Source organism: Chiloscyllium punctatum, chromosome 30 (assembly GCF_047496795.1).
Source record: "Chiloscyllium punctatum isolate Juve2018m chromosome 30, sChiPun1.3, whole genome shotgun sequence".
Classification (NCBI taxonomy): Eukaryota; Metazoa; Chordata; class Chondrichthyes; order Orectolobiformes; family Hemiscylliidae; genus Chiloscyllium; species Chiloscyllium punctatum.
Genome location: NC_092768.1, coordinates 12,567,421 through 12,591,215, shown reverse-complemented (window position 1 = coordinate 12,591,215; position 23,795 = coordinate 12,567,421). Strand labels below are relative to the sequence as shown.

At 49.2% G+C, this 23,795-nt stretch overlaps 1 protein-coding gene across 1 annotated transcript in view; it reads left to right on the top strand.

Moving 5' to 3' along the window:
• The first annotated feature begins 7,280 nt into the window (after nt 1-7,280).
• The window catches only part of LOC140455167 (valine--tRNA ligase-like), a 64,381-nt gene continuing 47,866 nt past the window's right edge, over nt 7,281-23,795 (top strand). Inside the window, 8 exon segments of the mRNA XM_072549868.1 lie at nt 7,281-7,418; nt 11,193-11,567; nt 13,431-13,574; nt 15,311-15,440; nt 16,743-16,918; nt 17,990-18,065; nt 21,721-21,821; nt 23,612-23,736. Coding sequence (XP_072405969.1) covers nt 7,314-7,418; nt 11,193-11,567; nt 13,431-13,574; nt 15,311-15,440; nt 16,743-16,918; nt 17,990-18,065; nt 21,721-21,821; nt 23,612-23,736 — 1,232 coding nt within the window. The 5' untranslated portion in view covers nt 7,281-7,313.

Genomic DNA, 23,795 nt, shown 5'->3' with positions numbered 1-23,795 from the left:
CAATGGTGCTGAAATGCAGGTGGTTGAGAGGCTCAAGGTCCTAGCTACAGGTTCCACTGTTTGTGCACCTTATTAATGGTAAGGAATAGGGGGATGTGGACCAAGGGCAGGCAGAAGGGACTGGTTTAATCTGCTGTCATATTTGGTGTAAAGTGGTGGGCTGAAGGGCCTTTTCTTTGCTGTTCTGTTCTATGTTCTATTAATTTAATTGTGGTAGTCCACAATAATAATGTGGTAACCCACAAAATCGAGGAGCAGTAAAATCAATGTTTCAGGAAAAAGCCCTTCATCAGGAATAAAGGCAATGAAGCGTGGAGAGATAAGCTAGAGGAGGGTGGGGGTGGGGAGACCCACCCTCCTCTACCTTATCTCTCCACACTTCAGGCTCTCTGCCTTTATTCTTGATGAAGGGCTTTTGCCCGAAACGTCGATTTTACTGCTCCTCGGATGCTGCTTGAACTTCTGTGCTCTTCCAGCACCACTAATCCAGAATCTGGTTTTTAGCATCTGCAGTAATTGTTTTTACCCCGTTTTAACCCACAAACCCACCAACACACTAAAACAGCAACTAATTGAACTTGAAAGACGCGAAACAGACAACAAGCAAAACTAATGTCATTTACAAAATACCGTGCAATGACTGTGACAAACACTACATTGGACAAACACTACATTGGACAAACAGGCAGAAAACTAGCCACCAGGATACATGAACACCAACTAGCCACAACATGACCCTCTCTCACTAGTATCCTCACATACAGATGAGGAAGGACACCACTTCGACTGGGACAATACATCCATCCTAGGACAAGCCAAACAGAGACACGCATGAGAATTCCTAGAAGCATGACATTCCAACCGGAACTCTACCAACAAGTTAGACCGAGTTAGACCCCATCTACCATGTCCTGAGATAAGGAACAGGAAGTGATGTAATCACAGGATATAACATCACCACAGGAAATGACATCACTAACCTAAAGAAACCCAAACATATAAATAGAAAGCAGGAATTTTCAGCACTGCTTCGCCTGAAGCCCACTGAAGATGTTACCTAGTAGGATAACAAAACATCTGGAAGTGAGCCTTCAACCTCAGCGAGCAAACTTACATCCAAAACCTAAACCTGAGCTACAAACCTTCTCAAAACTCTATTAATTGAAGATATCTTGGTCGGTGAGAATGAACAAAAAACAAAGAACAAAGAAATTTACAGCACAGAAACAGGCCCTTCAGCCCTCAAAGCCTGTGCCAATCCAGGTCCTCTCTCTAAAGCTGTTGCCTATTTTCTGAGGATTTTTTATCCCTCTGCTCCCTGCCCATTCATGTATCTGTCTAGATAGATCTTAAATGATGCTATCATGCCTGCCTCTATCACCTCTACTGGCAACGCATTCCAGATACCCACCACCCTCTGAACTTTCCACGCATATCTTCCCTAAACCTTTCCCTCTCACTTTGAACTTGTGACCTCTAGTAATTGAGTCCCCCACCCTGGGAAAAAGCTTCTTGGTATCCACCCTATCTCATGATTTTGTAGACCGCAATAAGGTCCCCATCAACCTCTGTCTTTTTAATTAAAACAATCCTAATCTACACAACCTCTGCCCATAGCTAGCACCATCCATACCAGACAACATCCTGGTGAAACTACTCTGCACCCTTTCCAAAACATCCACATCCTTTTGGTATGTGGTGACCAGAACTGTACACTGTCTTCCAAATGTGGCCGAACCAAAGTCCTATACAAGGGTTCTGGATAATCCAAGATGGAGGATGGTAAAAGTGTCTGGCTGTAAGGGCTGCTCCTTTTTTTGAGGTATTTTAGGTGTTGGAGGTGATTTCCTCGAATTCCAGGAGCAGCAATGACTGTTTTATATGCTGTTGCATTGTTTTGGAACTTTGGAGAAAAAAAGTCAAAACAGCAGCACTTTTAAAAGGGAGAGGAACAGACTAAGGAAGCACATGGTGAGGTTAGTGCAGGACAGAGAGAGAGAGAAAAACCAACATTGCTAACTGATAGAGCAATGTACCTGCACAGTTACTGCCTTTGCTGTTTGAATTCATGCATCACTGGACATCGGTGTGCATCTGGGAAAATTAACAAACAGTGAAATTCATAACTAATCTTGGAGGAACCTGTTTGGGATAGGTCACAGCACAGAAACAGATAAGTGGATATTTTAAGTGTGGCCTTACAGTAAGTCTGCAATAGTAAGTAGAATGGGTTCCTTCTTGATTACATATTTTATTAAGATATGTCTCTGGATAGATGTTAAAATATAAGCCATAAGCTTTAATTTAACCTGGAGCAGTGTTTTGTAGAGTGCTACTTTCCGGGTCTGTAGATTGAAAGAAGCAAAAATGGCCTTGAGTAGAGTGATATGTTCTTCGTGTCGGATGTGGGAGTTTAGGGAGAGTTTACACGTTACTGAGGATTATATCTGCAATAAATGCAGTTGGTTGCGAATCCTATCAGATCGAATAGATTGGTTGGAGAGACAATTAGAGGCAATGAGGAATTTACAAGAGCAAGAGGACGTGATGCACGGTAATTATAGGAAGGGGAAAAAGTCGCATATACAGTCACATGGATGGGTTAAGGTAGGGGATTTTAACTTTCCAAACATAGACTGGGACTGCCATAGTGTTAAGGAGTAAGATGGAGAGGAATTTGTTAATTGTGTACAAGACAATTTTCTGATTCAATATGTGGATGTACTACTAGAGAAGGTGCAAAACTTGACCTACTCTTGGGAAGTAAGGCAGGGCAGGTGATTGAGGTGTTAGTGGGGGAGCATTTTGGGGCCAGCGACCATAATTCTATTAGTTTTAAAATAGTGATGGAAAAGGATAGACCAGATCTAAAAGTTGAAGTTCTAAATTGGAGAAAGGCCAATCTGGACAGTATTCAGCAAGAACTTTCGAAAGCTGATTGGAGGCAGATGTTCACAGGTAAAGGGACGGCTGGAAAATGGGAAGCCTTCAGAAATGAGATAACAAGAATCCAGGGAATGTATATTCCTGTTAGGGTGAAAGGAAAGACTGGTAGGTATAGGGAATGCTGGATGACTAAAGAAGTTGAGGGTTTGGTTAAGAAAAAGAAGGAAGCACATGTAAGGTATAGACAGGATAGATCGAGTGAATGCTTAGAAGTGTATAAAGGCAGTAGGAGTATACTTAAGAGGGAAATCAGGAGGGCATAAAGGGGACTTGAGATAGCTTTGGCAAATAGAGTTAAGTAGAATCCAAAGGACTTTTACAAATACATTAAGGACAAAAAGTTAACTAGGGAGAGAATAGGGCCCCTCAAAAATCAGCAAGGCAGCCTTTATGTAGAGCTGCAGAAAATAGAGGAGATACTAAACTAGTATTTTGTATCAGTATTTACTGTGGAAAAGGACATAGATGATATAGAATGTAGGGAAATAGATGGTGACATCTTGCAAAAATGTCCATATTACAGAGGAGGGAGTGCTGGATGTCTTGTAACGCATAAAGGTGGATAAATCCCCAGGCCCTGCTCAGGTGTACCCGAGAACTCTGTGGGAAGCTAGAGAAGTGATTGCTGGGTCCCTTGCTGAGATATTTGTATCATCGATAGTCACAGGTGAGGTGCCGGAAGACTGGAGGTTGGCTAACGTGATGCCACTGTTTAAGAAAGGGGGTAAGGACAAGCCAGGGAACTATAGACCGGTGAGCCTGACCTCGGTGATGGGCAAGTTGTTGGAGGGAATCCTGAGGGACAGGATGTACATGTATTTGGAAAGGCAAGGACTGATTAGGGACAGTCAACATGGCTTTGTGCATGGGAAATCATTTCTCACAAAATTGATTGAGTTTTTTGAAGAGGGTGGTTATGGTAGGGGATGTTAACTTTCCAAACATAGACTGGGACTGCCATAGTGTTAAAGGTTTAGATGGAGAGGAATTTGTTAATTGTGTACAAGACAATTTTCTGATTCAGTATGTGGATGTACCTACTAGAGAAGGTGCAAAACTTGACCTACTCTTGGGAAACAAGGCAGGGCAGGTGACTGAGGTGGCAGTGGGGGAGCACTTTGGGGCCAGCGACCATAATTCTATTAGATTCAAAGTAGAGATGGAAAAGGATAGACCAGATCTAAAAGTTGAAGTTCTAAATTGGAGACAGATCAATTTTGACGGTATTAGGCAAGAACTTTCGAAAGCTGATTGGGGGCAGATGTTCACAGGTAAAGGGACGGCTCGAAAATGGGAAGCCTTCAGAAATGAGATAACGAGAGTCCAGAAAAAGTATATTCCTGTCAGGGTGAAAGGAAAGGCCGGTAGGTATAGGGAATGCTGGATGACTAAAGAAATTGAGGGTTTGGTTAAGAAAAAGAAGGAAGCACATGTAAGATATAGACAGGATCGATTGAGTGAATCCTTAGAAGTATATAAAGGAAGTAGGAGTATCCTTAAGAGGGCAATCAGGAGTGCAAAGAGAGAACATGAGATAGCTTTGGCAAATAGAATTAAGAAGAATCCAGAGGGTTTTTACAAATACATTAAGGACAAAAGGGTAACGAGGGAGAGAATTGGGCCCCTCAAAGATCAGCAAGGCAGCCTTTGTGTGGAGCCGCATGAGTATTTTGCATCAGTATTTACTGTGGAACAGGATATGGAAGATATAGACTGTAGGAAAATAGACGGTGACATCTTGCAAAATGTCCAGATTACACAGGAGGAAGTGCTGGATGTTTTGAAATGCATAAAGGTGGTAAATCCCCAGGACCTGATCAGGTGTACCCGAGAACTCTGTGGGAAGCTAGAGGAGTGATTGCTGGGCCTCTTGCTGAGATATTTGTATTATCAATAGTCACAGGTGAGGTGCCGGAAGACTGGAGGTTGGCTAACTTTGTGCCACTGTTTAAGAAGGGTGATAAAGACAAGCCAGGGAACTATAGACTGGTGAGCCTGACATTGGTGGTGGGCAAGTTGTTGGAGGGAATCCTGAGGGACAGGATGTACATGTGTTTGGAAAGGCAAGGACTGATTAGGGATATTCAACATGGCTTTGTGCATGGGAAATCATGTCTCACAAACTTGATTGAGTTTTTTGAAGAAGTAACAAAGAGGATTGATGAGGGCAGAGCAGTAGATGTGATCTATATAGACTTCAGTAAGGCGTTCGACAAGGTTCCCCATGGGAGACTGATTAGCAAGGATGGATCTCATGGAATACAGGGAGAACTAGCCATTTAGATACAGAACTGGCTCAAAGGTAGAAGACAGAGGGTGGTGGTGGAGGGTTGTTTTTCAGACTGGAGGCCTGTGACCAGTGGAGTGCCACAAGGATCAGTGCTGGGTCCTCTACTTTTTGTCATTTACATAAACGATTTGGATGCAAGCATAAGAGGTACAGTTAGTAAGTTTGCAGATGACACCAAAATTGGAGGTGTAGTGGACAATGAAGAGGGCTACCTCAGATTACAACAGGATCTGGACCAGATGGGCCAATGGGCTGTGAAGTGGCAGATGGAGTTTAATTCAGATAAATGAGAGGTGCTGCATTTTGGGAAAGCAAATCTTAGCAGAACTTATACACTTAATGGTAAGATCCTAGGTAGTGTCGCTGAACAAAGAGACCTTGGAGTGCAGGTTCATAGCTCTTTGAAAGTGGAGTTTCAGGTAGACAGGATAGTGAAGAAGGCGTTTGGTATGCTTTCCTTTATTGGTCAGAGTATTGAGTACAGGAGTTGGGAGGTCATGTTGCAGCTGTACGGGACATTGGTTCGGCCACTGTTGGAATACTGCACGCAATTCTGGTCTCCTTCCTATCGGAAAGATGTTGTGAAACTTGAAAGGGTTCAGAAAAGATTTACAAGGATGTTGCCAGGGTTGGAGGATTTGAGCTACAGGGAGAGGCGGAACAGGCTGGGGCTGTTTTCCCTGGAGCATCGGACGCTGAGGGGTGACCTTATAGAGGTATACAAAATTATGAGGGTCATGGATAGGGTAAATTGGCAAAGTCTTTTCCCTGGGGTCGGGGGGTGCAGAACTGGAGGGCATAGGTTTAGGGTGAGAGGGGAAAGATATAAAAGAGACCTAAGGGGCAACTTTTTCACGCAGAGGGTGGTACGTGTATGGAATGAGCTGCCAGAGAAGTGGCAAAGGCTGGTCCAATTGCAACATTTAAGAAGCATTTGAATGGGTATATGAATAGGAAGGGTTTGGAGGGATATGGGCTGGGTGCTGGCAGTTGGAACTAAATTGGGTTGGGATATCTGGCCGGCACGGACGGGTTGGACCAAAGGGTCTGTTTCCGGACTGTACATCTCTATGACTCTATAACTGTAACATGGCCTACCAACTCTTGTATTCAATACCCCATCTGGTGAAGGAAAGCATGCTGTATGCCTTCTTGACCACTCTATCGAGTTGCGTTGCCACGGGTTGGACCAAAGACTCTGTGCTCCAAGAGTCTATGATTCTTTGACCGGTGGCAAATTCAGCCCGAGTGTCAGGAGAACAGGCAAGGAGGAGAAATGTTTTCACCCAGAGAGTGGGCAGTCTGTGGAACTTGCTTCCTTCGAAAGTGGCTGAGGCCAAAACATTGTTTCAGATGGAGGCAGGTATAGTTCTTGTGGCTGAACGGATTGAGGGATATGCAGAGAGGGAGGGAGGGAAGGACATGGAGAGATATGGGGAGGGGGTGGTGGATTGAGAAACTGGACATGGTGAACAGTCACAATCATATTGAAAGGTGGTGTAGACTTGAGGGGCCAAGTGGTGTACTCCTGCTCATATCTTCTGTGGGCCGCCACGCCTCGGGATCAGGGAGGGCGTGAGAAGGGGGACTCCTCTGTGGTCACCTCACCCATGCCTGGGCCACCCAGCCAAACCTAGCCCCGCGACGGAAATAACAACAAAAACCAACAGGCAGGAGACACCTCAGCTGGTCCGGGAGCATCCGCAGAGCGAGAAAGCGACGAGATGGCTACGTTCTGGTTCCGGTGACCCTCCCTCGGGGCTTCGCTTGCTGCGTTTGGATAAGGGGGGGGGATGAAAATGGGAGAAGGGCTGCATGGCCACTGAAGGTGCTATACAAATGTAAGTCGCTGCTGCTGGCACATTTCCTATTTTGGGAAGATTAATCCAAAAATGGGGGACAGATTTAAGAGGGTGGTATGTGGAAGTAGGAACTGGCCATGGGAGAGGTGACTCCAGGGTGTTACTGAGCCGGTTTGCTCCTCTTTGTGCAGTTTATTTTGTTTAATTTCAGATTATTTGGGGGTTTTTTTCTCTCTCTCTGCTGTTAACCAGCAGAGGGACTCCCCGATGCGGATATGGGAGGAGAGGAAGCTCCCTCCCTCTTTCTCTTTCTGTTTCCACGCCGGCCTGGGCTGAGGGAAATCTGCTTTAACCCCGAGGAGCAGTGTCAGGACAAGAAGGTTTGTAACTTTACCCCCCTGTCCTCAGGGGGCAGGGAGAGGAGGGGCATTGGGGGGGAGTCAGGGGCGGAGAGATTTCTGATCTTTACTTAGATCAGTGGCGCCAGCGGAGGGAACAAGAGGGAAAAAAGCCATGTGTGTGTGTCATTTATAATGAGATTATTGGTGAGGGGTCTGAGTGTGGACTTCAGAATGTGGGGGAAGGATGGGAGGGGGGAAGGATGGGGAGGGGGGAAGGATGGGGGGGGGGGGGGGAAGGATGGGGGGGGGGGGGGGGAAGGATGGGGGGGGGGGGGGAAGGATGGGGGGGGGGGGGGGGAAGGATGGGGGGGGGGGGGGGAAGGATGGGGGGGGGAAGGAAAAGGGGGGAAGGAGAGAGAGGGGGGAAGAAGGAGAAATGAGGGGGGAAGGAGGAGAAATTGAAGGGGGGGGAGAAATGACTGGAGAAGGGGAGGGAAGGTTTTGGGGAGGGGGGAAGACAGAGGAGATGGATTGATTGCGGAAGGTGAGATGGGGAAGGACGGGGATGAGAGTGATCCCGCCCGCCGGGAGAACAGAGGCTGCCCCCGGGGCTGAGGGTACAGACAGGGGGCTAGGGGCAGGGGGCTGGGAGCTGGGCCGGCCCGGCCTCCCCGGCCTCGGGTTATTACACCGTCGCCCTTGTAGCAGCCAGTCCCGGGCTCTGAGCTGAGCCTCTCCCGCTCAGTATCAGGGACGCTGGCTGCTGGGGGACGGAGGGGGGGGGGGGGGTGGGGTGTTGCTTTCGTTATCACTAATGCACCTTGCAGCTTTTTATTTTACTTATTGCAATTCGCTGCTTTCATTTTCCTCAATGCACCTTGCAGCCTTTTGTTTTATTTTCCTTTATTGCACCTTGCTGTCCTGACTCTGAGGAGGGGAATGTCTCTCCCGTCTCTTCATTCCCTTCTGTTCTGGAGCCTGGAAGCTGATGCAACCGGCTGTAACTTTGCAGCACTTGTTAAAGTACTTTAATCAAACTGGGGGTGTGCTTCCTTCACTTGTATCTAGAGGCCTCCCCCGCCTTTTTTTTTAATTGACCCTAATTATCCCTTGAGCTGAGTGCCTTGGTGGGAGAGTCAGTCCCATTGCTGGGCACAGATTTTCTCCCCACCATGTGACAATACTATCCATGTTGGAAATGTCATTTTTTTTTGTTTTCAGTACAGATTCCAGCATCTGTAGTCAATTGCTTCTCTCTAGCTGAGGGGTGACCTTATAGAGGTTTACAAAATTATGAGGGGCATGGATAGGATAAATAGACAAAGTCTTTTCCCTGGGGTCGGGGAGTCCAGAACTAGAGGGCATAGGTTTAGGGTGAGAGGGGAAAGATATAAAAGGGGCAACTTTTTCATACAGAGGGTGGTACGTGTGTGGAATGAGCTGCCAGAGGAAGTGGTGGAGGCTGGTACAATTACAACATTTAAAAGGTGTCTGGATGGGTATATGAATAGGAAGGGTTTGGAGGGATATGGGCCGGGTGCTGGCAGGTGGGACCAGATTGGGTTGGGATATCTGGTCGGCATGGACGGGTTGGACCGAAGGGTCTGTTTCCGTGCTGTATGACTGACTCTAAACAACTGCTCACATGGTGGAACTTGAAGCCAGTCTTTCTGGGCTCAAACTGCTGCTCTGCCACAAGATTTCTTCCCCCATTCCCCTCTTGTATTTTTATAAAGATTTTTGTTATTTTACTTAAATTGAGGAGGTGGATGTGAACCCTTGTTGCCAATGCATTTGGATTCCCAGTCCAGTGAAATTACCACCAAAGCACCATTTCTCTCTCTCTCTCTCATTCCTTCTCTCCCAGACATGGTCAGATTAGCAAGGTCTCTTGTTACTGAAACTAAGGGGCATGCATTTAGGGTGAGATGGGATATGTTCAAAGGAGACGTGAGAGGCAAGTTTTTTTTAACACAGAGAGGTGTAGGAGTCTGCAACGTGCTTCCAGGGGTGGTGGTGGAGGCGGCAGATACGACGGGGGCATTTAGAGGGCTTTTAGATAAACACATGACTATGCAAGGAATGGAGGGAAATGGACCAAGGGCAGACAGTAGGGGTTAGTTTAATTTGGCATCATGTTTGGCACAGCATCATGGTCCGAAGGACCTTTTCCTGTGCTGTACTGTTCTATGTTATATCGCCACTGCCACTATTTTTCCTCTCTGTTTCTGATCTCTGGCTGTCTCTGTGCGGACACCTTTTCTCGAGTTTGATCGCACTCTTCCCTCATGTGATTTCTCTACCTGTGTTTTTCCCAGGTTGGTAATGCTTGCAGAAGGTGCTGCTGTTCTGTTTGTTCTTTTTCTCCCTCTTTTTCCGCCCCCCCCCCAAGAAGGTATACTTGAATTGTAAAATTTGTATAACGATATGTTGCACAATATTTCACATTGAGCGTTACAAAAAGCGCGATAGAATTCAACTTTTCCCCTTGCAGAATGTTGTTACTCTGAGGACCCCCGATATAATTTCCGTGCTGGTTGATATGTACAATATTTGCCCCATTTCGGGCATTTCAAGGCATGCTCTTGGAACTGGACATTATGGAAAAGTTCAAACTTATTGCACTTTTGTTATGTAGGGTGTTCAATTTTCAGAAAAGCTATTGGGGGCGAGTTTTATTTGTGTCTTCTAATCTACCCATTCAAGGACATTAACACATAAACCCACTTACCAACAGATTCAAGAACAGCTTCTTCCCTGCTGTTATTAGATTTCTGAATGGACCTCTCTATTTTCAAATCTATTATTGGTCTTGCTTTCTGTCTACCTTCTCTGCAGCCGTAACTTTGTATTTTTCGCTCAGTTCTATTACCCTAACGCACTTTCTAGGGTAACATCTGCACTCAAAGCAAAACTTTTCACTTTACCTAGGTACATGTGTTATGGACTAGTTAGACCACTCAAAACATTGTTTAGCAGGCAGCCCAGAACATAACTTTGCAATTTGTTTTCATAAGTGTACAGTGAAAATTATCTTGATTAAGTTAATGAGGTTGACTACCAGGTTTAAAACAGACAAAAAAATTACATAAAATTACACAGTGAAACACGAAGAACAGAATAAAGAACCCCTACAGAACTTAGTCTATCCAAGCTAGACTTAAGTATGCTGTTCCAAATATACACGATAGTCCCAATAAGCAAGCCTCCTTTAAAATGCAGTACAAAAAGGTTGGTGCTTACACGTTGAAGTTAGAAGAGATAGAAGATATAGAATTAGAAGATTAGGAGAGGCACAGAGGGAGAGGGTGGATGGGGAGAGCACATGTTTCGTGAGTAGGGGGGGATAAGTAACCAAGGGACATATATGAGGTGGGAGGCTAAGAGAGGAGTTCAGAATACCTTTCACCAAGAGGGTGGTGGGAATCTGGAACTTGATGCCTGAAAGCGTGCTCAAGTCAGAAACATGTGTCCTGTTTGTGCAGCATTTCGGTATTCAACTTGCGTTGCCTTCGCCAAATAGAAAATAGGTGTAGGCCATTCAGTCCTTCCAGCCCTACTCCCCCATTCACTATGACCACGGCTGATCATCACCTTTTCCAGCCGTCTCTTCCCTTCCCTCCCCCCCAATTATTATTTAAGGGTCAACTCCAGGGCTCTGGGCTGATAGCTGGGAAATGGGTTGAGTGCGTGCAGAGCGTTGTTGGCCATTGTGGGCACAGCTCCTTTCTGAGCTGTGACTGAGTGCGGACGGTCGCGCGCGGGCTCCGCAACGATGAATCCCTCCCTCCTACTGATTGTGTGCTTCTGCAGTCTGACCCCGGCATGGCCCAGCCTGTGTTGTACCTCGCTCCGCACCCTCACAACTTCCAGAATGCCAAGGTTCTCATCGCGCTGGAGTACGGCCGCTCCGAGCTGGGAGCGGTGGAAATCCGAGGACCGGCTGCCGGCGACACTCTGAGCCAGCTGGCCACCTCCAGGCTGCCGGCGTTGGAGACTGACTCCAGGCTCTGCCTCCAGGGAGCAAGGGCCGTCGCCCATTACCTCGCCCCAGGGAGGATGAGGGGTTCCAGCACCAAGGACTCTGCCTCGATCCAGCAGTGGGTGAACCTGGCAGACAGTGAGATCGTTCAGCCGGCCTGCACTTGGGCTTTCCCGGAGCTGGGCTTGATGAAGCACAACAGTAAGGTATGGCGAACACCTGCAGTCTTTGTTTATGTGTTTTCTGCAATTAAACAGGAGCCGGAGTAAACCCTTCAGCCCTTCTTCAGCCTCCTCTGCCGTTCTATATGATCATCGCTGATCATCCAACTCAATCCCCATCTCCTTCAATCCCATTGGCCTCAAGAACTCTACCTAACTCCTTCGTGGGTACTTCAATTCAGCATGTCCAGAAAGACTTTCACCAACTTTTATACATGTACCACAGAAAGCATCCCGCTTGGATGCATCACACCTTGGTATGGCAACTGCTCTGCCCAGGACTGTAAGAAACCATAAAGACTTGTGAACGCAGCCCCGTCCATCACACAAGTCAACTTCCCATCCATTGACTCCATCTATACTTCCTGTTGTCTCAGGAAAGCAGCCAACCTCGTCGAAGACTCCTCCCACCCCCATTATAATCTCTTCCGCCCTCTTGCGTCATCAGGCAGAAGATACAAAAGCTTAAACACATATACCAACAGATTCAAGGACAGCTTCTTACCTGCCGTTATTGAATGGACCCCTCAAAGTCCAAATTTAGTGTTGGTCTCGCTCTCAGTGCACCTTCTCTGCAGCTGTATCCCTCGCCCTGTTCTGTTTGCCTCATGTCTCTCTCTCTCTCCTCTCTCCTTAAAAATGTGCCCCTTAGTCTTAAATCTCCCATCCTAGGGAAAAGACAGCTACCCTCCACCCTAAGTATACCTCTCACTATTTTATAAACTTCTATCAGGTCACCTCTCAACCTCCCACGCTCCAGTGACAAATGTCCCGGCTGAGACAGTCTTTGTAATTCAAATTTTCCATACTTGGCAAAACTTGTTCTCCGAAATTGAAAAGAATGAGAGATTACTTCATTAAGAAGTAAAAGGCTTTTAATGGTAGATGTTGTGAAGTTGTTTGCAATGTTGGGGGGATGATAATTGTCATTATGCAGCACCCTTCAGTCCAATAATCCATTCGGACCATGTTCCCAACTCGTTCTGAGGAAGGGTCATTCGACCCGAAACATTAACTCTGATTTCTCTTTGTGGATGCTGCCAGTATTGAACCACTCTGTTTTAAAAAAAAATACCTCATGTCTTTTCTAAATCTATCTTCTCTCACCTTAAAAAAAAGTGCCCCCTGGTTTTGAACTACCCCACCCTAGGGAAAAGACCTTTGCAGTTGATTTTATCTATGTCCCTCATGATTTTATAAACCTCCTACGCTGCAGTTGAAAAAGTTCCCAACCTTTCCTCATAACTCAAGCCCTCCGTTCCTGATGGTTTCCTCTCTTTTGAATTGTAGGTTGGCGCACAGCATCATCCCACAATCTGTTTCCGTGAATGTTCCAGCGATAAATATTGGTCTGCTCGCTTCCATCTTTGAAAGGCACTTTCCATTTCACTGGAAGTGGGGCAAGCTGAGCTAGGGCCCTGTCCCCATCTCTGACAAGAAAACAGTTTGCAGTGTCAAGGGAAAATGTTGGTGTGCAGAGTGTGGGAGTAATCAAGTCGCTGTCTGTAAAGACTGTGTAGTTTTGTTTCTCCTGGACTTCTGACGATGGAATGAAATGGGATTGCTGCAGTTTTGAAAACCTGACACTCGTTGTTTGATCAAGTAGTGAGGGTGGGGGTTCGGTTTGCAGACGAACTGGAAACGAGGGGTGTGTATGAATGGATATCTGCCTGGTAACAAGCAGCTGATTGGGTCTGTGGGTTAGTGACCAGTTCCTGATGACGAAGGCCTGCTGCGTGCCAGCAACAATGTGATTGGCTCCTCTTTACCCAGAATGGCCAAGCCCTCAGGATTAATTCATTCTCTCTCTCTCTCTCTCTCTCTCTCTCTCTCTCTGTTTGGCCACAGGCTGCTGAAAGGGCTCAGCTGGACCTGAAGAGAATCCTGCGACTTCTGGATGCCCACCTGAGGTTGCGGACCTATCTGGTGGGGGAGGGAGTCACCTTGGCAGATATCGCCGTCAGCTGTTCCTTGTTGCTGCCCTACAAACACGTACGTAAGCAGTTCCTACCTCGTGATGCCCCCCCTCGCTCTGATACAACAGCCAGTCGCTCCTGCCTGTCACAGACAATATTAGCCATGACAGTCCAAGGCAGAGCCCCCAACCGCGTGGGGGTCTGCTCCAGCCGACGTCTCTTGTGTTTTGAGCCGGAGAGGGTGCTGAGCCCTTTGGCACCTGGTTGAGATGCCCGCACCTAGCTGTTGGTGCCACTTCATACTTGATCAAGCATCTCCGCAGCTCATCAATGCTCCCGTCTACCCACGGCACCATCAGGGCCATAAGACGTAGGAGCAGATGTAGGTCATTCAGCCCATCGAGTCTGCTCTACCAATCACTAAGGTCAGGGCTGATCCAATAATTTGCAACTCCTGCCTTTTCCCCCAACCTTTGATTCCCTTCCTGATTAAACCTCTCTCTCTCGTCTCTCTGTCTGTCTGTCTGTCTGTCTGTCTCTCTCTCTCTCTCTATGTCTCTCTCTCTCGGTCTATCTGGCTGTGTCTCTCTCGGTCTGTCTGTCTGTCTGTCTCTCTCTCTCTCGGTCTGTCTGTCTCTGTCTCTCTCTCTCTCGGTCTGTCTGTCTGTCTGTCTCTCTCTCTTGGTCTGTCTGTCTGTCTCTCTCGGTCTGTCTCTCTCTCTCTCGGTCTGTCTATCTGTCTGTCTCTCTCTCGGTCTCTCTGTCTCTCGGTCTGTCTGTCTGTCTGTCTCTCGGTCTGTCTGTCTGTCTCTCTCTCGGTCTGTCTGTCTGTCTCTCTCTCGGTCTGTCTGTCTGTCTGTCTCTCTCTCGGTCTGTCTGTCTGTCTGTCTCTCGGTCTGTCTGTCTGTCTCTCTCTCGGTCTGTCTGTCTGTGTGTCTCTCTCTCTCTCTCTCTCTCTCTCTCGGTCTGTCTGTCTGTGTCTCTCTCTCTCTCTCTCTCTCTCTCTCTCTCTCTCTCTCTCTCTCTCTCTCTCTCTCTCAGTATGTCTGTCTGTCTCTCTCTCTCTCTCAGCATTGACAGCCCTCTGTGGTAAGGAATTCCATAGATTCACTCCCCTCGGAGAGAGATGAAATTCCTCCCCATCTCCGCCTTCAATGCCCGAGCCCTGACTCTGGCATGATGCCTCTCTGGGTCCTACGCTCTCCCACGCAAGGGGAGCCAACCTCTACCCTTCTCCCCCTGTCAAGCCCTTTCAATAAGGTCACCTCTCATTCTTCTTAACTCCAGTGAGTCCAGGCCCCTACCTACTCGCCCTCTCCTCATCAGACAGTCCCTCTGTCCCCGGGATCAGCTGAGTGACCCTCCTCTGGGCTGCCTCTGATGCCTGTCTGCTGGAATCTGTACTGGAAACAAAAAAAAGTACTGGAGATCACAGTGGATCAGGCAGCATCTGTGGAGAGAGAGGGAGCGTGCTAATGTTATGAGTCTAGATGACACTTTACTTCAGCTGTGATGAGGACAGCTCAACTTGAAGCATTAGCCTGTTCTCTCTCTCCTCGGCTGCTGCCTGACCTGCCTGTGATCTCCAGCATCTGTTGCTTTCTCAGACACGAGCTCCCGGCAAAAGTGTTAAACCACTGTGCCATCAACCCCCTCAAAATTCCCAGCTCCCTCACAGCCGATGTACGAGCCGATGTCTTTCCCATTGACGGAGAGTGGGATTGACGTGTAACAATGCAATGTCTGGAGTGTGGGTGCAGGCCGGAGTGACTGAAGTGCTCTGACATGATACTGCCGTTTGTTTCCCTGTAGGTCTTCGAGCCCCACTTCCGGAAGCCCTACGTGAACGTGAACCGCTGGTTCCTGACCTGCATGAACCAGCCCGAGTTTGTCCGTGCGCTGGGGGAGGTGACGCTGTGTGAGCGGATTGTTCCTGTGGCTGGTGAGGACTTTACAGGCACAGAGGGAGAGAGAGAGAGAGAGAGAGAGAGAGAGAGAGAGAGGAATGTGACACTGAGGAGTGGAGTGGATTGGGGTGGGTGTGGTGAAAACCGCAATTAAAATGGTCCAGCACTATTGCTGTTTCCCAAAGGGTCAGGCAGGCTCATTGTCGTACAGCACAGGGAGGAGGCCGTTCGGCCCATTGAGTCCATACTGGCTCTCCATCGAGCAGTCAGCTCTGCCCCCATTGGGACCCTAAATAACCACCTGAAAGAACTGCGGATACTGTAAATCAGAAACAAAAACAGAAATTGCTGGAAAAGCTCAGCGGGTCTGGCAGCATCTGTGAAGAGCAGTCAGTTAACGGTTCAGCTCCTGTTCTGAGGCAGACTCATCCGACCCGAAATGGTAACACTGATCTCTCTTCACAGACCAGCGGAGCTTTCTCAGCAATGCCTGTCTTCGTTCCCACTGCAACCAAGTCCGTTTATCTCGCTGCAGAACCTGCCTCCACTTCCACAGTCCCTCTGTCTAAGCAGAGAGTTCCCTGTCTTTACTGCTCACTCTGTGAAAAAGCGAAAAGAATTCTAGCTCACACCCCATCCCAAAATCTTAAACCTGGTCTCCCCCTATACTGTCAGCCTTGGCTTATCTTTGGTTGTCAAACACTCCAGCGCCTGAAACGATCTCTCTTGTTCCCAGGGGATATTCCCTGGATTCTGCAGCCTAGACTTATCTTTAATGTCACTCGTCCATGGGCACTCCTCAATTGTAGAGCTTTGAAAGACAATCAGATGGAGGAGTTTGGAAATACTTGAGGGATGTCAGAGCGCAGTGAGAGTCAGACTATCCCCTCAGCTGGGTGGAGGTTGGGGAGGGGAGAGACTCAGCCGTCATATTGGAGCCTGAGGCGTTCGGCTTTGGTGAGAAACGTAGGAAGAGTGAGGACTGTTAGGGTGCACAGAGGGGCAGGCCATTCAGCCCCTCGAGCCCTTGCTCTGCCATTCAGTCATTTCACAGCCCTGATTTGATTGTGATCTCACTGTCAATAACCCATTACCTCCCCTTACTTATCAAGAAACTATCGACTTCTGAAATATTCAAGGACGCTGCTTCCAGGTAAGTTGGACCCCAGAAGCTATTTCCAACTCTCAAAGTTGGGGGATGGTTGAAACGTTCCAAGCAGGTTTTGTCCCAGCAAAGGGCGTTCAGGTGGTGGGCGTTGGGTCGTGTTTGGACTGCACAGAGGGACAGGAGCAGTGGGCTGAAGGGCCTACTCCAGATGTTGTTCTGTCTTGCGCAGGGCAGCAGCAGAATGCAGTCCCCACCTCGGAAGGGACCCCGACCCCGGCCCCAGAGCAACCCCCAGTGACGAAGACTCCAGCCCAGCTGAAGAAGGAGGCGATGAAGAAGGAAAAAATGGAGAAGTTCCTGCAGAAACAGAACAAGCTGAAGGAGCAGCAGGAGCGGCAGCCAGAGGTCAGCAAGGGCGAGGGGGGTCAGCCAGAGCTCAGTGAGGGCGGGGGGGGTCAGCCGGAGGTCAGCGAGGGCAAAGGGGTGTCAGCCGGAGGTCAGCGAGGGCAAAGGGGTGTCAGCCGGAGGTCGGAGAGGGCAAGGTAGGTGTCAGCCGGAGGTCGGAGAGGGCAAGGTAGGTGTCAGCCGGAGGTCAGCGAGGGTGAGTGGGGGTCATCGAGGGCAAGGGGGGGTCAGCCGGAGGTCAGCGTGGGCGAGGGGGGGTCAGCCAGAGGTCCGTGAGGGGGAGGTCAGAGGGGGTGGGGGGGTCAGCCGGAGGTCAGAGAGGACGAGGTGGGGGTCAGAGAGGGCGAGGTGGGGGTCAGAGAGGGCGACGTGGGAGTCAGCCGGAAGTCAGAGGGCGAGGTGGGGGTCAGCCGGAGGTCAGAAAGGGCGAGGTGGGGGTCAGCTGGAGGTCAGCAAAGGCAAGAGGGGGTCAGCCAGCGGTCAGAGAGTGCGGGGGGGGGGTATGTGAGGGTGGGGTTGGGGAGGGGAGGGCAGTTGAGGGTTGAGAGGGTAGTGGAGGGGGAGGGAGGGTAGCGGAGGGTGGGGAGAGGAGAGTAGTGGAGGATGGGGAGGGGAGGGGGAGGAGAGGGTAGCGGAGTGTGGGGAGGGGAGGATAGCGGAAGGTGGGGAGGGGGAGGGTAGCAGATTGTGGGGAGGGGGGACGGTAGCGGAGGGTGGCGAGGGGGAAGGGGAGTATGGGGGAGGGGATGGTAGCGGAGGGTGGGGTGGGGGAGGGTAGCGGATTGTGGGGAGGGTGGGGGACGGTACTGGAGGCTGGGGTGGGAGTGGAGGGTGGGGAGGGGGAAACAGTACCGGAGGGTGGTGGGTGGGGTGGGGGTGGGGGGAGAGGGAGGGTAGTGGACGGTGGGGTGGGGGGAACGGTACCGGAGAGTGGGGTAGGTTCCGTGGCCGGTCAGTCAGTCTTGGGTTCCTGTGCCTTCCATCGTTTAATTGCCTTCCTTAACAGAAACTGAACACAGCACGAGAAGGCAATGGTTTTAATTTTTAAAACTCCGTTTCCTTCATGTGCAGAAAAAAGCCAAAGCAGAGAAGAAGGATTTGGGAGTGATTACATACGATATCCCCACTCCTCCAGGAGAGAAGAAAGGTGAGGCCATTCCACCATCTCAGGATCTGATCTCCTGCTGATCGCAAGGTTTATGTAATGGGGCTGGAATTCTCCAGCAAGACCCTGGGTTCATCAACCCTTTGGAGAAAGTGAGGCCTGCAGATGCTGGAGATCAGAGTCGCGTGTGGGCCTGGAAAAGCACAGCAGGTCAGGCAGCATCCGAGGAGCAGGAGAATCGACGTTTCGGGCATAAGCCCTTCATCACGACTCAACCCTTTCACACTCAATCTCTCGTTTCTTGGGGTTCCTCTGAAAGATTGGAAACACGTTTTGAAAAATGGAGTGACCGGGATAAAGGGTTTCACAGTTTCTCCGTGCAGTGCGAGTCTGGAATTCCCTGCTGGTTTGGGTGGGGCTGGAGGCAGATCCATTCAGGTGGTTGTCATTCCCTTAATGGAATTCAAAATCCACTTTTCCTGGGCTTATCCCAAACGCTAATGATTTTAAAATAAGGACACACAATTCCCCATTTGATCTGATTTTCAGGCCCAGGTTGATGGGAAGCATGAACCAAGTTTCTCTACTGACTAGGAATGAGTATTTCTAAGAAATAATTTAGACTCTAGCAACTGATAATCAATTATAGACCGTTGGTATACGACACTACAAATTAAATCACTAATTTCCCTATAAATCACACTCAGATTCTGTCTCTGTCTCTCATGTTACACGTGCAGGGGCTCACGTATGCACATACAAAGCCTCTCTTCAATGCGCGCGCACGCACGCACACACACTCTCTCAAACACACAGACTCTTGTGCGTACTCCCACACACACAGTCATGCATTCACACACACAGATTTGCATGTTATCTATCTCTTTCCTTCCCCCCCCCCCTCCATCTTTCTCTCTGCCTCTGTCTCGCTTGCTCTGTCTCTCTCGCGTGCTCTCTCACTCTCAGTCACAAAAGTTGTTTCTATCGCTCAGTTTGTTTTGACTCCAATTCCGTACCCAGTACCTGAGACCACAAATCTGCCAACCCTTGAATATGTTCAACGTTGGACCAGCCACAATCCTGTAGAGAATTTCAAACATTCTCAATCCTCTGAGTTAAGACATTTCTGTCTCAGATGGTCAGACCCTCCGATTTGAGAGTGCGTCACCTATATTCTAGATTCCCCAGCCTTTGATTGGGAGGTGGGTGGGTGGGGGTGGAATAACCTCTCTGTATCGATCCTGTCAAGCACCATCAGAACCTTGTATGTTTCAATCACATCAGCTGCTGTCTTTGTAAACCCCAGTTGTATAAGCTCAATGTACTTAGTCTCTCCTTCAAGGCCACTCCCTTCCCTGAAGGAGCACTAACAGAACCAGTTCCGAACCAGAACCAGACCCTCTCTCCACAGACCTGTTAGATCCAACCCTCTCCCTCACCTCCATCTACCTATTACATTTCACTTCCTCCCATTTATCTCTCAGCCCCCTTGGGACCTCCCCCACATTCCTGATGAATACCTTATACCCAAAACGTGGAGTCTCCTGCTCCTCGGGTGCTGCCTGACCAGCTGTGCTTTTCCAGCACCACACTTTATGACTCTGATCTCCACTATCTGCAGTCCTCGCTTTCTCCTGGACCTGCTGAGTTTCTCCAGCTTTCTCGGTTTCAGTCAGCACTGACAAGGCTGTGGTGTTCTGGGTGAGACCCGGGCTGGCCTCTCGGTACTAAATGAAACATACTGTGGGCGAAATCGATGCCAGGGTGTCATTGGGAACGTTTTCCCCTTCTGTCCTGGCTATTAGTTATTGCTTGACTTCTGAGAGGGGAGAGAAACAGACTGAGCTCCTTCATTCTGCTCCTTCCTTGGCTGTGAACCAAGTGGTTTACTTTTGAGAGACCAGTGTGCTTTCAAATCCTTTTTTAACTTTTGTTGGTGAAGTCTGCTCAAAGTGACATGTAGCAAACTCCCAAAAAATATAAACCAGAAATATTTGCTCAGATATTCAAACCTGGAGCTGACTTTGCCACTTCGCACATCACGTGGGTGTGCACGTACATGTCGGAAACGAAAGAGTTTTACCTTGGCATAGTAAAATCCAAATTGTAATCATGTGGGAGTATCAGAGTCAAGTGAGTGCTTTTTCAATCTGGCGTTTGAAATTCAGTCAGTTACAGGCAGCTGGGGGTCAGGAGTTTACAGAATATCTTTAAGGCTGGTGACCACGCAGCACAATGATGCTTTTAAACGGGGTAAGAGTTTAATTTTCAGGTCAGTATTAGAGGGAAACAGGCCTCAAGGAGGCTTAAGCTTTCAGAAGGGTCCAGGTGTTAGCCTGGATTCCATTCTTGTTCTTTGTTCCGAGGTTAAACTCCGACCAGCTGGAAAGAGGTAAAACTATACAAATTACAGAGCAGGTTTGATCAAGTGTCTCTGCTCATTGTAGTGTAATTGAGGTGAATGAGTCTGTGCGTGTTCCCCTGGTCAAACCCCATTGAACACGTGAGGAGTAGATGGTGGCCTTTAGCACCACTGCAGGCATAGTGCATTTTGATAGATCTTTTTATTATCTGTCTACAGATGGAAGGTCTGTGCTGTCATTGTCTGTTTGTTTACAGTATGCCCACACATTAATAGGTACAAAATTCTACCAGAGACAGGTTTAGCTTTGTCCCTGCACTAAAACTGGGAGCTTTCTAGAACTCTGGCTAACGGACAGCTGTGTTAAAATCCAGCAACGTCCTTAAAATAAAAGAGGAAAGTATTGTGATTTTAAAACAATTTTAATCGACTTGGTAATCCATGGATGTGGTGCCACAAAACAAGTCTGCCTCTTACCCCTGCAGATCTGTAAAGGATACACTATGTCCATTCATCTCCCCATGTGTGTTAGTGGCGAGATAGTAACCCAGTGATTAAAGTTGCTGGATGAGCAGCCCAGAGACTAGGAGGAAGTGACGACTGCAGATGCTGGAGAGCCAGAGTTGAGAGTGTGGCCCTGGACAAGCACAGTAGGTCAGGCAGCATCTGAGGAGCAGGAGAGTCGATGTTTCGGGTATAAGCCCTTCCTCAGAACTGATGGGCTCATGCCCAAAACATTGATTCTCCTGCTCCTTGGATGCTGCCTGACCTACTGTGCTTTTCCAGCACCACGCTTTTCAAAGCAACCCAAACAGCCAGGCTAATTAATGACATGGGTTCAAATTCTGTCAATTTGCAATTGATTGATATACCTGAGATATAAATTGAGGCTGAGCTAAGGTGATTATGAAACTAAGATCGATTTTTTAAAAAAAATCAGGTTCACTAATGTCCTTTAGAGAGAGACGTCTGCCGAGTTTACCTGGTCTGGCCTACAGGTGACTCCGAAGCCAGAGCAGCGTGGGGGCCTGTGAAATGGCTGAGCAAAGCCCATTCAAGGGCAGTTTGGGAGGCACAGAGAGAGAGAGAGGTTCTGAGTCAGGTATGTGTGTATCACTCAGCTTCTCTCCCCACAGACACTGAGTGCTTCTCTGTGTTTCCGATCTCCAGCGGTACTTTGCATTGGTCACAGCGATGGGCCGAATGGCGTAGTCAACGATGCACACCTCCCGTGGAGGAATGAAAAAGATATTTGCTCCTCCTCATTCCCCTCCTACCTCTGAAGGTGGGAGTGCAGGCTACAGTCCCTGACGTGCTGCTCTCTATTTCCTGTAGATGTGTCCTGCCCAATGCCAGACTCCTACAGCCCCCGGTATGTGGAAGCTGCCTGGTACCCCTGGTGGGAAAAGCAAGGCTTTTTCAAACCCGAATACACGGTAAGTGCTGGCCACTAATGGTGAAGTGACCCCAGACTGTGGCTGTCAGCCTAGCCTGTGCTTCTGGAACATTCTGCAGAGCGGTGGGTTGCTGGTTCCCGGGCCCTGGGCTGGGTGGTGAGGTTTCCGAGTGCAGGGGGAGCGGTGGATGCCTGGGAAATACACAGGCCATCAGCTGAACCAGAGTGTCGGGTTGACAGTGAGGGCCTCCACAGCCGACCAGCTCATTCCTGTTGGGATTTCGATTGACAGCTGTTCGAGTGAAATATCTTGGGACACTTTCTTCTGATCAGGAACACGGGCTGGGAATCCTGCGGCAAGGAACCCCCCCCCCAAACGCCTGCCCCACCATCCAAAAGGCACAAGTCAGGAGGGTGAGGGAATACTCCCCACTTGCCCCTGGATGGGGGCAGCTCCAACAACACTCAAGAAGCTCAACACCATCCAGGGACAAAGCAGCCCCTGCTTGATTGGCACAACATCCACAAACATCCCCTCCCTCCACCTCCCCCCCCCCCGCCCCCCCGACGCTCAGTAACAGCAGTGTGTACCATCTACAAGGTACCCTGCAGAAACTCCCCAAACATCCCCTCCCTCCACCCCCCCGATGCTCAGTAACAGCAGTGTGTACCATCTACAAGGTACCCTGCAGAAACTCCCCAAACATCCCCTCCCTCCACCCCCCGATGCTCAGTAACAGCAGTGTGTACCATCTACAAGATACCCTGCAGAAACTCCCCAAACATCCCCTCCCTCCACCCCCCGACGCTCAGTAACAGCAGTGTGTACCATCTACAAGGTACCCTGCAGAAACTCCCCAAACATCCCCTCCCTCCACCCCCCGACGCTCAGTAACAGCAGTGTGTACCATCTACAAGATACCCTGCAGAAACTCCCCAAACATCCCCTCCCTCCACCCCCCGACGCTCAGTAACAGCAGTGTGTACCATCTACAAGGTACCCTACAGAAACTCCCCAAACATCCCCTCCCTCCACCCCCCGACGCTCAGTAACAGCAGTGTGTACCATCTACAAGATACCCTGCAGAAACTCCCCAAACATCCCCTCCCTCCACCCCCCGATGCTCAATAACAGCAGTGTGTACCATCTACAAGATACCCTGCAGAAACTCCCCAAACATCCCCTCCCTCCACCCCCCGACGCTCAGTAACAGCAGTGTGTACCATCTACAAGATACCCTGCAGAGATTCATCAAAGATCCTCAGGCAGGAGAAAGTGAGGACTGCAGGTGCTGGAGAGCAGAGTTGAAAAATGTGATGCTGGGAAAATACAGCAGGCCACGCAACATCCTGAAGAAGGTCTTATGCCCGAAACGTCGATTCTCCTGCTCCTCGGATGCTGCCTGACCTGCTGTGTTTTTCCAGCAATACATTTTTCAACAAAGACCCTCAGGCAGCACCTTCCAAACCCATGGCCACTTCCACCCAGAAGGACAAGGGGCAGCAGATCCATGGGAACACCACCCCCTGCAGGTTCCCCTCCGAGCCCCTCCCCATCCCGACTTGGAAATATATCGGCCGTTCCTTCAGTGGGGCTGGGTCCCAATCCTGGAATTCCCTCCCTAAGGGACATTGTGGGTCTACCCACAGCACATGGACTGCAGCGGTTCAAGAAGGCAGCTCACCCCCACCTTCTCAAGGGGGGCAACTAGTGATGGATGATAAATACTGGGCCCCGCCAGTGACCCAGATGCCATGAGAGAATGCTGCCGTTGCTTTCGGGGGTGTGTTGATGTCTGATTAGTTTCTGTTTATTTTCTGACCCCACAGCACAGTATCTCTGAGCCGAACCCAAAGGGGATGTTCATGATCTGTATCCCTCCGCCTAATGTGACTGGGTCCCTGCATCTGGGCCATGCCCTCACCAACGCAATCCAGGACTCGCTGACCCGCTGGTAATGTCCCTCTGTGAAGACCATCTGTTTGCTTGCGGTTAGGGAATGTTTGCATGTTG